This window comes from Poecilia formosa, unplaced genomic scaffold (genome assembly GCF_000485575.1).
Source record: "Poecilia formosa unplaced genomic scaffold, Poecilia_formosa-5.1.2 Scaffold45, whole genome shotgun sequence".
NCBI classification, from domain to species: domain Eukaryota; kingdom Metazoa; phylum Chordata; class Actinopteri; order Cyprinodontiformes; family Poeciliidae; genus Poecilia; species Poecilia formosa.
Window position 1 is genome coordinate 1,432,574 of NW_006799984.1, and position 18,024 is coordinate 1,450,597.

General features: G+C 36.2%; 1 protein-coding gene across 1 annotated transcript; it reads right to left on the reverse strand.

Annotated features, from left to right (window-relative positions):
* Positions 1-3,611: 3,611 nt before the first annotated feature.
* On the reverse strand, positions 3,612-12,543 carry pnp5b (purine nucleoside phosphorylase 5b). The gene is made up of 6 exons (XM_007552019.2): positions 12,413-12,543; positions 10,100-10,269; positions 9,894-9,997; positions 8,578-8,753; positions 6,687-6,877; positions 3,612-4,370 (listed from the first exon to the last, which is right to left on the reverse strand). Exons 1-6 carry the CDS (start codon positions 12,430-12,432, stop codon positions 4,141-4,143), a joined length of 891 nt encoding a protein of 296 aa, XP_007552081.1. The 5' UTR covers positions 12,433-12,543; the 3' UTR covers positions 3,612-4,140.
* Positions 12,544-18,024: the final 5,481 nt, after the last annotated feature.

Here is an 18,024-nt window from a genome sequence, read left to right on the forward strand (position 1 = left end):
CGCACAGATTTTTGTTTTTAAAGCTTATATTTTTATCAATTATGATTTTGCACTTAAAGTTAATGAAAGCAAAACATTTAAGATTAAAATTTTACTTCAGACCAATAAAAAACACGTTATTAATACGTAATTGAGGGCTAAATGAAAAGTATTAAGTTTAAAAAGTTACTTTTAATCTGACAAACGAGCCTCATCCCAACACTGATTCTATTTTCTCAGGTGAGTCGTTTTTGAAACGGTTTGTCTGATTTTTCAGCAGAGGTGTGTTGATGCACCTGTACCTGCACAGAGACGGTTTTACTCTGAGCGCCGCATCCTGTTAGGATTTAAACCGACACGTTGTTCCGTGTTTTATCCCTGTAACGCCTGACCTATAGCTCCTTTCTGTTCAGACCTCCTGAAGCATTTCTCAGGTTTTAATGCCAGCATACCAATGTCCACAAAATCCCTTTGTGTTTTTCATTAAACAGACCTGAAAAACAAACTCTGTGTTGACTCTGATTTAAAGGAAAAATGTGTTGACCTTTTAGAAATGTTCAGGTCTCTGAGTTTCTGAAGTTACCTTTTTAATTGGAGGTGCACTGATTGTAGTTTTCTGGCCAATCGCTAATCTTTAATTTCATTTTGATACTGTTTTCTCTCTTTTTTTTTTTAGAATAACTGATATTGTCAGGGGTTAAATTGTGACAATACACCTCAAAGTCACAATCTTATTTTATTGAAAAACACTGAACAATATCTGTGAAACAATACAAACTTGTATTAACTGGACATGAGGGAAAACTCTCAAATATAAATGAAAAACTTAGAGCTTTGAAATTCCAAACTCAGAAATTTTCCAGTCTAAACATTTTCTGAGATTAACCTCAAAATGTCTCAGTTTTTTTTTTTTTTGACAGAAATGTTCTCCTTTTTTAATCTGTGTGTGCAATGGCCGTAAATGTTGTAGACTTACAAACAGTGGGGAAGCTGAAATGTTTTAAATGTTTGTGCTAATATTTCACCTTTATTGAAGCTTGTAAAAAAAAGAACAGCAGAGGGCGCTGTGACCCATCATTTGGATGTTAGAAATATCTTTGTTCTTTGCTTATTTCTCATCTGACCAAATCTATAAATCATGTTGATCCACATAACTGGATATTTTCTCTCTTTTTTTTTTTTTAATAAACCCAAGCTAAAAATATGGGTGTGTGAAAGTAGATAATGTTTTCCTGAAATACTAAGAACAGCTTGTCTGGCCTCAGTTTTTTAACTTGATTTCCTTCACATTTTGAACAAGTGTGCATAATAAAACTTTTCTTTTTCCCAACTTTGATTCGTGCAAGTAGAAAGTTTCTAATCAGGATTTCAAGCTTTCAATCAGCTTTAAACGTATTTTGCTTTTTGTTTTGCTCGTTTTAAATTAATCTCCTCTTTCTCGAAGCGTTGGCGTCACTCTGCTTGTCCGACCTGAGAGGTTTCTCAGCTCTGCCGGGATCGATCTGTCCTGGTCTGGTCAGCACTTCCTTCTTCTGCAGACGCTATCTAAACAAGTTGTAAAATAAATGAAGCAGCTGTCATCGTGATGTGATTTCAAAGGATTCAGCGAAACGCTCTTGGAAAAACTGCTGTAGATTTACAAAGCAGTAGAAAAACTATTCACCCCTGTAGATTCATATTTTTTTGCTTTTTTTTTGTCCCTCTTGAACGTTTCAAATTATTATGTATATTTTAAAAGCTGTGCAAAACACCAAAAGCTTTACAAATTCCTGCATATTCCACTGGTAGATTATTTCATTATTTCATTTATAACTAAAACTTTTTCATGAATATAAAAGAATTGACTTAAAACAAAGTGAAAAGTTACTTTTAAGTTAGTTTTATTTTATTTAAAATGTTTATAATTTCACAGAAACTGGACCAAGAATACCTTTTGTGTTTTAAACTTAAATCTGACCTAGAAGAGATACTTTATGTTTGGAAACTCTCCAGAACTAAGACAGTACTGCAGAGAAGAGTGAGCCAACATTTCTCCATAGTGACATGAAGAACTAATTGTTGGTTATTTACAGCTGTCAAGTACAGTAATGTTGTGTAATTTCAAAACATTCTTCACTAACAACCGTCTGACTTCGTCCTGCATGCTGATACTTGTGATGTCCTGATCTGAATAACAACATCCCTGTCTGTTTTTCTTCCAAACAGTTCATCATTTCCAGCAGCAGATTCATTTTAAATCAAGTATCTGAAGATATATTTTTATTCAAAGAATTCAGTATCAGCACCTGCAGAGAAATGCTAAAGTGAAAAATGTTTTGCAGAGCTGCGCCGTTATCATCAAAGCTCTGAACTGTTAGAGAGACGCTTTTCTGTGACGCAGGAAAACTGATATTTTCTGTAAGACTGGAAACAATCAGAGCTAAACCATAAGGAGGTTACAAGCCTCCCTTCACAGTGAGCACAGCTGCAGCCTTGAACTTCACTAAATTAGTACATTTTGTTCGGACACCTGGAGCTCCTCCTTTCAGCTCATGAAATTCCCAGGACCTTGTATGGCCATAATGGAAAACGGAGCGTCATGGAAACTTTTTTCCCCCATCTTGAATAAGAAGCAACGGGATATAAACTAAGAAAGATAATCGAAACAGAATTAGAGTGAAGTGCCCACGAGATCAAGCTGGAGTTTATACACCGCAAATAGTTCTGGTTTAGTTTCTAGTAAAAATATCTTAGTCCACTTGAAAAAGACAAAACTAACTTCCATGTAAGTTGTCAGTAAGATATAGAAGTTTATTTTAAGTAAATAATTCCTTATTATTGATTTAAAAAGTATTAGTTCCACTGGCAGTTTATGGCACCAATGACAAAACATATTTCCCAGTTATGGGTGAAATAATCTGGCAGTGGGACTATTACGTTTTATAAAACATTTCGGAATTATTTACTTAAAATAAGCTCCTTATCCTGCTGAAAACATACCTGTAAGTGAGTTTGGTCTTATTTCAAAGCTAGTTTCAAGTTTTCCTAGAAACTGCATCAAAAACATTTGGTAGATTTTGAGTTTTTGAGGTGAAAATAAGGAAAATAGAAACAAACCTGAAGATTCATTGTAATTGCATAAAAATGATTTTTGGCACTTTTCCCAAAAGGATAAAGTAGTTTTAAAAGACAACATCTAAACTGTTTTTGGAGACGTTTCAGATACAAAACATATTTTATTGGAGCTGAGTACAATAAATGTGTACAAAACAAAGATGACTGTTGAATTCAAAGAAATAGTTAATTATTATTTTTGTTGCATTTGTTGCCATATTAATAATATTTTGACATTTTTTGTATGATTCTGTTTACTTTTGATAAAAGAAGAAATTTTCCTGTCTAACAAAAGCATTAAAATTTTGAAACATAAATAACTTTTGGTCTTGATGGCTTCAAAGTGATCTACAAAATCAAAAACTGCAAATAAGTTTTGCAGTTATAATATTTGATATTATAGCGTATGATATCAAGTAGAAACCACCTAAATCTATAACTTAATGTAGGTGGTCACTAACAACTGCTGAAGAAAGATGCAAAATTCAACATTTTCGACCTTACATAAGAGCAAAAAAAATTACATTTGAGGCACAAAATCTCTTTGATTCCAGGTAATTTATTAGAAAATTGAAGCCATGATTGTAAAAATAAAGTAAAACTGACAAATACTCATTGACCACATTTAAATACACTGACGGCCGCGCTGTGTAGGCCAGCCTCCCTTCTTAAAATAAGTCTCCAAACAACCAGAACCACCATATAAATACATCTCATAAATATCTTAGATCCTTTTCCATCTCACTTTTACAGTTGTCAACATTTCAGACGTGCAGTGAGTTGTTCCGCTTTGTACCGATATTAGGGAATATTACAGCTTTGACAATAAATAATTGTAAAATAAAGTTACAAAAATGCTGAATTAGTCAGGTGAACACAGTGCAAAGCAGCACAGCAGGAATCTGTGAAAAACTACAGTCTGTAAAACTCAAGTATGAAGAGGAGTGTGTCAAAGTCGATTTGTTCAAACAGTATTTGACTTATTTTAAAGTAACAGTCAGAAGAAGTTTTTTTTCTATTACTGTTCTCGTGGTTTAAAACTGTAACATTTACAGATCGTTGTCGGGTTTAGGAGTTGTTCTTGTCCTCGTTCTCGTCATCGTCGATCCGGGCCACCATGGTGGACACCAGAACCTCCATCTGCTTGGCCCTCAGTTGGCCCGTCTCCAGAACCTCGTCGTGGTTGGCTTTCTCCCGGCTGTCGTAGTCCATCACCGCCCGGTTGCTAATCAGCGACATGGCGAAGCAGCGCATGCCGGCGTGGCGCGCGACGATCACCTCGTGGACGGTGCTCATCCCTGTGGAGAAGACGAGGAGATGAGTCTGATTTATCAGTACCAGACCTTTTGGTGTCGGCGCGTAGGAAGGTTTGGAAAAGTTTTGCTTTCAAAATCGCTAAAGCTTTCTGCTCAATTTGCAGGCCTGTCATGATAACAAGTTTTGCTAGACAATAAATTCTCTCAGAATTATTATAAAGCTGTTGTTTTGAGAGCTTTCTCGAGTAATTTAATAATAATTATATAATAATGCAAATTCGCTCTCTGAAAGACTAATAAAGTTTAATTTTGTTCATTGCAACGATCCACTTCAGATATCTGAGGTTTAGTATCGGCCGATACGATCCGATACAGGAAAACATCGCTGAACTGACTTAAAATGTTTCTTTACTTAAAACAAAAATCGTAAATAAAATGTGAAATAAAAATCACACACAACTGACACCATAAATAAAATGGATTGTGAAGTCTCTGTTAATAAATTTTCCCTTCATCAGAATGGAAATTATTGACCTCATTTTAACTTATCATGTGATTAATTGATTATTGTGACAGGGTTATTATTGTGCTGCATAAAGGAGCACATTAATAATCCTACGCTCTTGGAACATAGAGTATTGCCCCTCCCCCACCTATTTCTGTTAACCTGCTGATGGAAGGTTAGTCAAATATTTCCTTTCCTTAGAAAAAAAAAAGTTAATGTGTAGAAAAAGTGCCGCCCTGCCCCAACCTGTTTCTCCTTACTGACAGTCAGCTGGCTAATAAAATGTTACTGAAGTTTCAGCTCACAGCATCTGACTGTTTAAACTTTAAACGGCCCTCTGATCGTAAAAAACAGACATTTCTGTGTGAGAAATGATGGTGTGCAACTTTCTACGTCTGCTAACTGCTTCACCACTGAAGCTTTGCATACTATTTTAGCAGAATGCACACTTTATGATTACTGTAACTAATACTATATTTAACATGTACTTACTGTAAATGTTTGCTAAAGACTTTGCATCAGAATAATTACAGTAAATTATATTTTACACTATTTGCCTGGAGCAGAAGCAATTTGTAAAAAACTAATTACGTGATGAAAGAGTGTGAGAGAGAGAGAGAGAGAGAGAGAGAGAGAGAGAGAGAGAGAGAGAGATTATGAATACTGTTTGAGGAATATTTCACTGAAGGCCCAGGCTTTTAGAGTCATGCCTTCATTATAATGCCTATTTTTATCTCCAGTATTTTTGTCTGTATGCATTTTGTTTCTGGATGATCTCATTTCCTGGAATGCTTCGTATTTCTTCCTGCCTTTGATTGTCCAAACTCTACTTCCTGTATGGACTCATTTTATCAGAGGAAATACTTTCAGACGCCTTATTTAGCTTTACCATGTGGACAAACTGCAAAAAAATAAAAATAAATAAATAAATAAATAAAAATAGACATTTATCCTCTTCTGCAGCAACTATTTGCTTTCTTGAAGAGCTTTTGGCTCAGTCAGCAGAAAGATGGGTTTGAATCCTGACCTGAAGTCTTTCAGCATGTGGTCAGTATTGCTAATTAATCTCTCCACTTGCCCATGAGTGTGAGTTTGTGTATCTTGGTGTTTTTGGATCAGCTGATGAATTTAACTTATTTTTTTTCTCTTTCTCCTGTTTTTTTGTCACATTTTGAAGTGAGTAACGGTTTGTGATGCAGCAGCATGAAACCCAAAATAACTTCCTTCCTGTCTTCAGATTCTAATCAGGACTGTATTATTGGCAGGCAAAACATAATTTCATGATAAAAAAAAAGAAAACATAAGTGTTTCGCAGCAGCAACTTTCATAATTGCTACAATGCTAATCTGTTATCATTGTAGCCTTCATCTGAGCTTACAACATAATCAAGTCCAGAATAATTCCCATGATGCAGTTGGGTAACTGCTCTGTTAAATCCTCTTTTGAAAGCATTTTCTTGCACGTTAAATTTAAAACATGACATTAAAGAATGCCTCTGGTCCCCAGTGCAGCACATCATCGCCTTCCTTCCTTTCGGCCGGCTGGATTGCTCCAGGGAGTGTGTGTTTGTGTGTGTTTGGTAATTCTGGACATGTCACAAACTGAATCTGAACACAAACACTGAGGATGTTTGTTGACCTTCTCCTGACCTCTGGCTCTTTGACTCACGCAGCCGGAATGGTCTGTTTTACTTGACCTCCTTGTTTGTGTGAGTGTTTCTGCACACACACATAAACATAACATCTCTAAAGGTCCTCACATTTGCACAAGCAGCTGTGTTGTGTGAGTAAGGATTTAATCACACTGTTGAAATGAAATCTCAGAGTCTGAATGTGTTTGATGCAGCTACTTACCAACAGCGTCGGCCCCCAGGCGGTGCAGCATGCGGCACTCGGCGATGGTTTCGAAGGACGGCCCTCCGATGACGGAGTACACGCCGTCCCGCAGGAAGTTGCTGAAGCCGAGTTCGGCCGCCACGTCGTGCGCCAGCTGCTGCAGCTCGCGGTCGTAGGCGTCGGACATGCAGGGGAAACGGACGCCAAACCTGAAGGCGAGAGGAAAAACCTTCAGCCGCTGATAGAAAGTAACAGAACGGTGACTCAATGCTGGAATCTTCCAAGATGCAACAATGTAATAATGTAACTTCTCATTTGACTTTATTCTTGTAATATTATAACTGCTGATGTTCCAGTAAAATAAAACCTACGCCAGGAAGACAGTCCTCTGGATTAATGTAACTTATTGTTCAGTAAAGAATGCAAAAAATATTTAATGAGAAAACTGGCCTTGATGAATAGTTAGTAGCATGCTCCATTACTACAAATAAAAACATAAAATTACGAGAATAAACTTATGTGAGAATTATGTCATAATATTACAAGAACAGTTGAAATAACAAGAATAGGGTCATAATATCATTAGAATGATGTCATAAAATCACAATAATCAGATCATAAAATTATGTGAATAAAGTTATAATAATATGACAATAAAGTCATAATATTACAAGAATAAAGTCATAGAATTACAAAAATGAGGTCTATAACATGAGAATAAAGTCGAAATAATACAAAATTAAAGTTGTAAAATTATGACTTTATTCTCACATTATTCTGACTTTTCTCTTGTAATTTTATTTACAGCTACAGCTTTTAATAAGACGTCCAAAATTGAGTAAATATTTACCGTATACATTAAATAAAAGGGCATTACTATGTGGTTACTGAATTATTACACCATAATTACCTGGCACTAACACTTTACACAACAAATTTTAACAGTGGATTAATTTTGTTTAGTGTTGGTTTGGGGTGCGGCTCAATAAGTGTCATGTGATATCTGTTGTTTTCTTGGCTCCAGTATCAAAAGCTTATTGTGTTTTCAGCTGGAGAGGCAGGTCATGTAGGAACAGAAGAGGAAGGCTATAAACAAGAAACAATCTCATGTAGGAGGGAGAAGCTGGAGTAACTGAACCTTTTCTCAAATGACAATGAAGTCCTTACAAACTTGAAACATTTTGAGAGTCATAGGGAGTTACAAACATGTTGCAAGTTGCTCCAATCAAAATAAAAAGTGATTTAAGTTAATAATGTGCAACCAAGTTACAAGTATGCATCTAGAGCTGTCAAACCAAAAAGTTGTCACCAATAGAGCACAATTAAATACAACAATAGCTTTAAAACCTCAATCAAACATGTGAAAACACAACTTACATCCTTAAATTTACTCTTTGTTCCTTTTTTATAAAGTGCTCCTTGACCCAAAACCAACCAAAGAACAGGATGTTGAGAGTTTCAAAGGGCTAGTTATGCAGCCAAATAAAACTTAACATAGTTATAAACCAGTCCCGGGACTTTAATCCGTTAATCCCAATTAATTCATTTAGTAGGTTTAAATATTCAAATATTTTAATTTAATAAATCACATTTTTTGTTTACATACAAAAGTTCCAGAACCTTTGTACTTGTGTACAATCTGATGGCGAATAACTTAAGCAACAAATTAAAAACAATAAATATATTTGATGCTGAGCTCAAATGTCTATCTATTTAATTATTTAGCAGCAGAAGGGGTTTGTGAATTGAAAATGTTGCTTATTTAGTTGACTACATGATTTTCAATTGAAATGTGACTAATTAATTAGAGACCCTGCAATAAACTTGATTAAAAATTGAAATCCCACTGCCACTCTGAACAGAAATCCTCCTCAGTTTCTGTTTGGGTTCGTCTCTGGCCTGCAGCTACCTGTCGTCGTTGGGCCCACAGAGCGGGTTGACTCCAGCAAAGCCGGGCATGTTGATGTGATCCTTGATGATCATGAAGTCTCCCACTTTGTAGTCCTGGTTGAGGCCTCCTGCAGCGTTGGTCATGATCATCGTCTTCACACCCATCAGCTTAAACACGCGCATGGGTAGTGTAATCTGAGTTGGATTAAAACAGACAATTAATCACTCTTAAAAGTGTCATTATTAAATGTTATCAGAACAGAATGAAAAATCTGAGATAAGTAGTGATGACCTCAAAAGTAAGAGATACATTTTTAGTAAAATTCGTTGGTCTTGTTGTCATGGGAATGACACATAAATTCATCTATGTCAAGGATTTTAGGTTAGGGCTGCAACTATAAATTACTAATTGAATAATCTCTCAATTATTCTGACAATTAATCAGATGATATAAAGCTCAAAAAATGTGGTTTAACATATATATATTTTTTGTTTACAGAATTTTAACCAAGTGACGTTAAAACTGACACTTTAGAGGTTTTTGGGTAGAACAGAACAGACAAAGGGTTTTTTATACCTTCAAAGCTAAATGTATATATTTTTAACAGTTTTGCTTAGTCACAACTCTGTGTGCGTTGCTCATTCAGTAAATGGCATTTTTTAAAGTCTATATATTTCAGTTATTGATTAATCAATTAGTAAATTAGTTGACAGTTATTTCAATAATGGATTCATCACAATTAATCCTATTAATTGTTTCAGCCCTAGTTTTGATGATACTTTTCAAATGTTTTAGCTCTAAAACTGACTTGCAGCAGTCATGCCTCTGCATTAGTAATGCAAATTATAGAATAATAAATCAATCTAAAGTTAATTGAGCTTATTGATCGACTAACAATTTATTACTAAGCGACCATTTTCTTAAAAACCAGTTTTCTCTTAAATGAAAAGGGTCGACAGTCTTTCCATAACATAATGGGCAAAAGTTTTCATAATATTTTGGATTTTAAAAAAAAGAATAAAAAAAGAATATTGTGAAGCTTCAAGAGTTTGTCGAGTTTTTACATTTCAAAACGGAAGGACATAAAATGCATTTTGCATCCCACAATGGACTCTGTTTGGACTGTTTCTCCTGTTTTGATATGCCCCGCCATCTTTATTTCAGTATAAACTGGCTCTGCTTAAGGATGACCAGCGGCAGCCACAACACTGAAAGAAGGTTTACCAAGACGTTAATAGTTAATCCATTGGAACTACTTTTAATCTAATAAATCATTAATCAGAAGTCGATTAATGGATCTTTCACCAAAGCACCATGTTTGTATTTTTACTCACCTTCTGGATTGGGTGGCCCTCATAGAGGTGGAACCTGCCCTGCATGCAAACACACGGCTTCCCTTTTAGTGTCCCAAACACCAACTTGCCAGCGTGACCGCGCACTGCAACACACACGCGTGATGTTAGACCGAACTGCTGTGTTTTTATTTTTTAGCATGCAAGTGTTAGCAGGTGTTTCTTTCTCCTCCCTTTGCTGCTCATACCTGTGCTGTTGGGGAAGTTGGGAATGTCGCAGTACTTGAAGACCTGCGGATCCTTGAGCATGTCGGCCAGCGCGCTCAGGCCCGATCCGCACACGATTCCCACGGTAGGTCTCACCTGGGTGTGTTTCAGCAGCCAGTCAGCTGTGGTTCTGCACTCCTCATAGCTTACACTGAGAAAGGGAGCAAAACAGAGATAAGCAACGCAGATTGTAACAATAAGCAAATTCTTCAGCAGGATCAGCATGTAATGCTTGAAATGTCCCAAATACATTACAGTTTTTCAATTCCCAACAGTGAGGGAGCGAGTTCACATCCCTCTACTGTATGCTCAATCATGCTCCACTTACACCACACACAGCAAGCCAAAACAAGGAAATGAAATGAGTCAGAGGAAACTGCACAGGCACTGGCTTCAGATGAATGCCTTCCCTGCGCTTTGGAAATATTCACACGTACACACAATCAGACAGACAATAGTAGGGACAGGTTACATCCTGTCTGGCTTGTTTTATTGCATAAAATAAGGGTAGGAATGACAGCAGAACAAAATAACACTGTAAATCTCATGGGGAGACTCACTGTGACTAAAGCCACGACTATTTTCAATAGTATTTCATGTTATTTGTGATGAATTTGATTTTTCCTAACAGGTGATCAATTCTGCAGGAAAGACAAAATGTTAAAAGGGCCCCAAATATGACAGCGACTACAAAATGAGTCATTTCTACTGTTTAACACACATTAAAGTCCTAATTTAAAAATCAATAGAAACCCTTTTATCTGCTTGTTACCCAACTGGAACACTAAACAATAAATCTTCTAACCAAAGATTTTAATTTGTGATTGCCATAATTAAAATAATAATAATAAAAAACTATTACAATCAACTTGTTTTATGTAACACAACAACAAATGAGGCATAAAAGTATAATTTGGGTTAATATGGCCAGAAGAGGGACATGGGAAAGAGTGAGAGGAGCTAAATGCTTTTGTACTATTTTGTTTTGTCTAATTCCTTTCACCAAACATTTAACAATAACAAAAGGAGAAAACAAACAGTGTTAAAGACTGTTAAAGGATTGAAATTAATAACATTGTTACTCTCGTAAATTAGTAAGCCCTTTAAAACATAGGAGTTAACATGATTTGTAAATGCCAACGTACGTTTTATTTTATTTTATTTTTTATTAAGTTAGGACAAAAATGTTGAAACTGACCTTAATCATGTCTCTCTCTTATTTTATTTTTTTTGCTGAGAAAGGAATTAGCAAAGTGGTTGCCTTCTTCCAATAAACAAAAAATGTGAAAGCTTTTTGAAGTTTTGGATCTACAATGATTCACACAGTTTTCCTTTCCTACAAAGAAAACTGTCTATTTTCATTGTCTAATTAGAATATTTCATAGTTTGTTTATTGTTGATTTATTGTTTATTTATTGTTATTGTCTCAATAAATAAACGTTAGGCCACAAGTTCCTGATGATTTTGGCCCAATTAACAAAAAGTTGGGACACCCTGTCCTAAACGTTTGATGTTTCAAAACTTTGGACTTTCAAAGATGTTAACTTCCCCATATTGTAGTCAGTTTTAAAGCCACTTTTGAATCTTAAAGCATTTACTTTACATTTATGGTAGCATTTGAGCTGCTTTATGTTGCACCTGAACAACATATAAAGTCATCTAACAGCAACATGTTGCCTTTTACACCAGCTGGGGACTTTAAGCTGATTGATCAAACATTAAAAAGTAATAATCAGATATAAATATGTAATTGTTTCCTGGCCCTTCGGGGTCGATCTGTCTTGTCTTGTTCTGCCTCCCCCATCCTGAGTGCTACGTGCTCTCAGTCACCGACCGATTCTTTGGTGATTGATGGAGGCTGAGGAACCCAATTGACTCACAGCGGGGGGCTCTGCCAGCTCTGACTGATTCGCGGACTCCTTTGTGCCACATGTGGCCGGATCTGGCACACACAGAGGGCGGGAAGACAGCGAATACAGAAGCTGGTACTGAGTCGGTGGGTTATAGCTGACGTATACCGGTAGAAAGATGGCCAACTGCAATCGATTCACGTGTTGAGCGGTTCAGAACCGAACAATTCCGAGTTTTACCGATTTCGAGGGTACGTCTTCCGTCACTTCGCTGATGTATTAAACCACAATCAGATTTAAAAAAGCACAGGAGGAAAGAGTTAGATCACTTTCTGAGATGATTAAACGTAATGGTTTATCACTGAGCGCTTACATCTCGTTTAGCTTATTGAAACTGTTAATCAGAACCATGTAGGCTGGTAAAATAATAACTTTTTCGCTCACCTAAATGTGCTCTGAGACATGATGAAATGTGATGATGAGTTCAGCAGGTTGTTCCGTGTTTCGTTGTGTCTTCCAGCGTTGTTCTGGTTTCCTGATGGAAACCGGTTTTTAGATGCCTCCACCCGCTCCGGTCTCCCCCACATTGTACGTCACATCCAGCATAATAAAAGAGAAGGCATGACGACGTAACTCTGTCCGCCATATTGTGAGTGGCAAGTTCATCTGAGGACTAGCACAGACATGGCTGAGAAACCAGTTCACTTTAGTTTATATTTCACAACACGACATCACAAGGCACTTTGCAAAGAAGTAAAAGTCGATTCAATCCAACCATACATCCAATTGATCCTAGTTATCAAACACTGCGGTCAAATTCAGCTTATTATTCAAATTAGTTTTAAAAAGTAAAGTTTTCCGTATTTACTTCTGGATCAGAACACACCAACCGTAGACAATTGCCTGCATTGTACCATTGACTTTGCAGCTTAAAGGTCCTATAGAAGCACAACAGCCTAAGCAGCATAAGTGTAAACTTTATCAGAAAGGAAAGTTTTAAGCCTGGCCTTAAAAGTAGACGGTCTGGTTCACAAACTAAAACTGGGAGCTGGTGCCATATATACACACATACATAACAAAATACAAATTGACCTTACCTTACCTCAAAAAATACTAAAGCACAAAATAATACCATATCTTATTTTTGTTATTATTATTATTATTATTATTATTATTATTATTATTATTATTATTATTATTATTATTAGCAGTAATAGTAGTAGTACTAGTAGTAGTAGTATGACAAAAGACTTGGCCCTTATTGGGATTTAGTGCTCACTTAGCAGACTAAGGTGCTACCTAACTCCTGACATTCAGAGTTACTTTTATTTATCTATTTTCTTAGGACACATAAACAGCTTAAAATCTGAACAACAAAGAACATGTGAAGGTTTTGATGGTCTTAATAAATCAAAATGACCACACAGTCACACATCTTGACCTAAAAAATGGGAACAAAAGTGTCTTGAATGGCTTTTTTCATACATTTAAAAAATGATGCCACTCAAAATATGGCGACGAAGCCGCTACCCATAAGGTTGGGTTCTCGTACTGCAGCTGCTCTCAGAAATCTATTTGATTGGTTGAGGTGTAGGCGCTGTACCAGGAACTCATTTTACCCCGAACTAGTGGTGCATTCAGGAACGTCTGTAAAAGTTACGATAGGGTTACTTGTCGATATTAATTACCGCATAAGAAAAGGTATATACAGAATTAAACAGGTTGTGACATTATAATATGATCTTTGTTAAGTTGGTGCAATAAATTTTCTGCTGTAAAAACATGCAGCCCAGGACTTATATAGACGTTTAGTTATATGCTGAACATGATAGTGAAGGCAACACAGGAACGCATGGCGGTGTTGCCCTTGGTGCTGATGCAATCGCTTCTCACTAGAAAAAAAGAGATTTAAAACGACCAAAATCCCAAAATAGGCAAATCAAATAATGATTTAAAAAGTTTAAAAATATTGCAACTTTGGAAATAAATCACCTAACTGAGGTAGCTTTTTTTCTTCTTCTTTTTGTTAGCCCAAAGTAATTTATCTCCTTTTACTCTTTTTCAGATTTCAGTGAAGGGAAACAATTTAAAAGAATATTAAAATATGATGTTATTCACACTTATTGTTGAAATATCCCGTTTGTGTTCAGCAATGGGTTAATGAAATAATGCAAAGCTGGAGGGATAATAAAGTGGGTGGAGACATTCCATTTTACTCACTCACTAACCACAAGCATAGATGTTCTTTTTTAATACTTCCCAAATTAACAAACTTTATGTGAATAGGAACAGCTCCAAGAATCCATCAAAGCAGGAATTTGTCATGGAATATGAGTCACTTTAAAATGTACGGGATAAGACAAAACAATTATACTAATGAAACACAATCTATCTGTTTTAATTTTTGAAATTGAAAATGTTTCAGCAGAAATAGTAATCACAGTAGGTTTTCCCTAAAACACCAGTAATCACACCAACTAACTGTGACAGAAAAGTTTGTGCAAAGTGCTTTTCACGCATCCACATTGCAGCTAAGGTGCAGCAGAACTTTTCTCATTTGGTCACTTTACAACTAGAAACTTTTAATAATATAATACTTGATATATTTTATTTGGATTTCTGTGATAAGGAAAAAATAAACAGGTTTTGCCAAATTCTTTTAAATTTTCTGTATTTGCCTTGAGTTAATTCATTTTTATTTAGTTTCTTTGTTTATTCTTGTGTGTGTGTGTTTTTGTGTAGATTTGTATTTATTTTCTTAGACTCTTGTTAAAATCTGTGTCTGAAAATATTGAACAGAAGGTTGAATATCTTTCCCAGGTCCCGTGCCTCTGAGTTTAGCTTCATTTGCCCAGTGAAGCAGCACAGAGCAGCCTCTGTTTGACTCTGGCTGTTATGTAACTGCTGATTTATATTCTCAGAGTTTAGCTGTTGTGTATTCTCCTGAACCTGCTGCTCTCAGACTGCAGACAAATAGAGGAAGTGTCTCCAAACAGGGAAGTTTACACAGAGAACCCAGAACAGATGCAAGCGGATATTTCTGTGCACACATAGCTTTTCTGGACTCGTTTTTATTCAATATATGACATGTAGTGAACCTTTATTGTAACTTTATCTGCCTAACTGAATCTGTGAAAAGATGCAAAAATCCTGCTTGCTTAATCTCCCTTTAGTTTACTCATGGTAATCTTTAAAAGCTTAAAAAAAATTACTCTCCAGGACGTCTTATTCATTATATTTCTGCCTGAATGATACACTCATGACAGACTGGACCAAAACCATAACGAACAGTTCCAACACCTTCTTGAATCTAAGAAGGAGGCTCTGAGGAGTAAAGAGGAGATGCTAGTGAACTAATTCCTAAGTGTATTTATTGCAACTTCTGTTTGTGATTATGTTAATTTGATGTTGGAATACATAGAGTAGAAAAATACAATTTTAATGACTTGTCTTGCTTGTCAAAGTTAGCACCAAAACAAATAGCAAGTCCAAAGGATTTTCACACATACTGTACAATTTATTACCAGTAGGAATGTGATTTCAATCTGGAGAGACTCAGACAGAGAGAGGGAAGCAGTTAAAAGGGTTTAATGACAAAAATAACATGAAAATAAACACAAGTTCTTTGGCGATCAGGTCCCGGCCGGGGACATCAAGCTGGACTTCGATAAGCTCGATGAACATTCCTGATGCAGCGAGGGAATGTAAACCTCCCGGGGCCTGTGCTGGTGGCGGCGGTCAGAGGATGATGAGGCCTGAGAGCCGGGAGCTGAAGGTGGAGGTGGGGTGGCGGTGGGTTGATCGGGGCTGGTAAGCGGAGGAGGCTGGGAGTGAAGGTCCTTTTGAACCAGAGCCTGGATGATGATTGGCTGGAGTGAGGCTTGGACCTGCGTTGATAGGTCCGGGCTTTTCTTGTTATGTAAGAAAGTTTGGCAGTTGATCGCGAAGCTCATATCACATCAGAAGTCATTATTTGGGAATTCGGCCTCAGGCAGAACCGGATCCAGGACAACTTTGGCCAAAGGGACATTTTTCATCTCGAGTCTCTGAGGTTTTCTTCACATGGGAAACCTGTATGAACCTGACATGTGAGAGCTGAACCTGATCCTGTAATTACAGCTATTTTCAACTAAATCTTCAATATACTTCAAAAACAGCTTATCCACTAATACAAAAACACATGTCTTGACACTCTAAAAGCAAACAAGAAAACTTAGACAACTTGGTTCGAGCAGCAGGTGTGTAACGTAACAATACTTAAACATCCAGTATAGACTTTATATTATTTGGAGCTTACATTACACTGCAAACATTGGTATAAGTTACTGGATCATCAGCAAACAGACGCATGTTTCAATAAAAAATATGGGTTGAAATCAGCTGCAATAAAAATGAAACAGCAGTGAGCAGAGAACAGATCCTTGTGGAACACCTGCTGACAGCTACAGAGCAGCAGATTTATGTTTTGTATGTAAACAACAAAGAAACTGAAACTTTTCTATCACATGACTGCATCTTTCAAGAAAAACTGAAACCAGACAATTAAGGTATAACATTGTAGAATATTTCATTGAAATCATGGTGAGAAAATCAGCACTGACTGACTTCCCTGCTCTGTTTGATTAGTGTGGCTCACAGTGACCTGCAAGCCGTGTACTGCAAATAGAAGATGAGGAACATTTTGTTTTCACTCACCTGGGAGGCCAAGAGGCATAAAATAAATTCTGAATGTTTGATCTGAAATTTCCTCATAACAAATGTTGCTTTCGGGCACAAGTACAGACTGTGAGCTTTAGAACCTGCAGGAATGCCAAGAAATATCAGAACGAACAGTTCTGTTTTTGTAAAAGTCTTACACTGCTTTTTTTTTTAACTTCATTTTTAGTCCAGTAACAGACCATTTCTAGATCAATTATTTTTATTATTTTAGTTGTTCAGACAATTAAAAGGGCTCACAGACTCAAAGAATAAGTCTGTGACAATTGCTTTGTCAGAAAATAAAATTTTCTGACAAAGCAAAACAAACAACAAAGCATTTTAATGCATCTTTAATCACAACAAACTGTCAGCAAGACTCAATTTATTCTTTAATTTTTTATTGACTGTATGAAAAATGCTTGACTTCAAAGACAAGCAGACAGAAAACAGCTTTAGACGAAGTTTAAGTGCTGAAATCTCTTGTTTTGTCCTCCATTTGTGAAACTCCCTCAAATATTTTCAGCTCGTGTAGCACAAACTGTTCCCTGAGCTACATGGACTAAAACAGAGTGAAATAACTAAAAAGCTTGAGTCAATCAAAACCACTTTAAACAATTACAAGAGGAAATGTGGAAATACTATAACCTAAATTATTCTTTCCTCTGGTAGATATACATTTAAAGTAAACTTTTAATTTTACAAAATTTTTCTCTGACTTGAATCTGTGGAGGGAGCTAAAAACTAGGGTGATGGCAATGAGGCCTTCCAACCTCAGAGACTTAGATCTCATCACCAAAGATAAATAGTCAAAATAATAATAGAAAAAAAAAAAATAAAAAAAAAATAAACCACAGCTCAGTAATTATAAGAAGAGATTGATTTCTGTTATGACATCAAAGAGATTTCCATTGATTACTAGGAAGGCTGTAAATCATTTTCAACACATCAATTTTCAAAATAACATATAAACAACACAAAGTATTGAAAGATTTTTGTCTAGTTTCCTATTAAACACATTTTTTGTGATATGAAAATAAAATCTGAATCTAAATTTGCAATAATTCTGAGCTTCCTTATAGTTTTTTCTACATATCATCCTTGTCTTAACTTATTGTGTTGCATGAATCAATATATGCATTCAGTTCGCTGCAGCACTGAAAAGGAATCCAACTAGACATTAAGCCATAAATCTTCTCCAACGTTTGCTCCTGACAGTATTTTTCTTCTGCACGCAATGGATTCCTCTGATGGAAGAACTGATTGCCTGGAGGTTGTGCTGATGCTCAAGCCATTTGTTTTCTCTTTTACTCTCAGGATATCCAGATCCTGTGCTTTAGCCTCACAGAAGGAAATGCTCC

Bases quoted from the DNA above. Each gene is read 5' to 3' on its own strand.
- pnp5b (XM_007552019.2), bottom strand. From the start codon at position 12,432: ATGTCTCAGAGCACATTTAG. The intron at 9,998-10,099 runs GTATGAGCAGCA...TGTGTGTTGCAG, and splicing joins CAACTTCCCCAACAGCACAG to TGCGCGGTCACGCTGGCAAG. The intron at 8,754-9,893 runs GTGAGTAAAAAT...AATCCAACTCAG, and splicing joins AGGGCCACCCAATCCAGAAG to ATTACACTACCCATGCGCGT.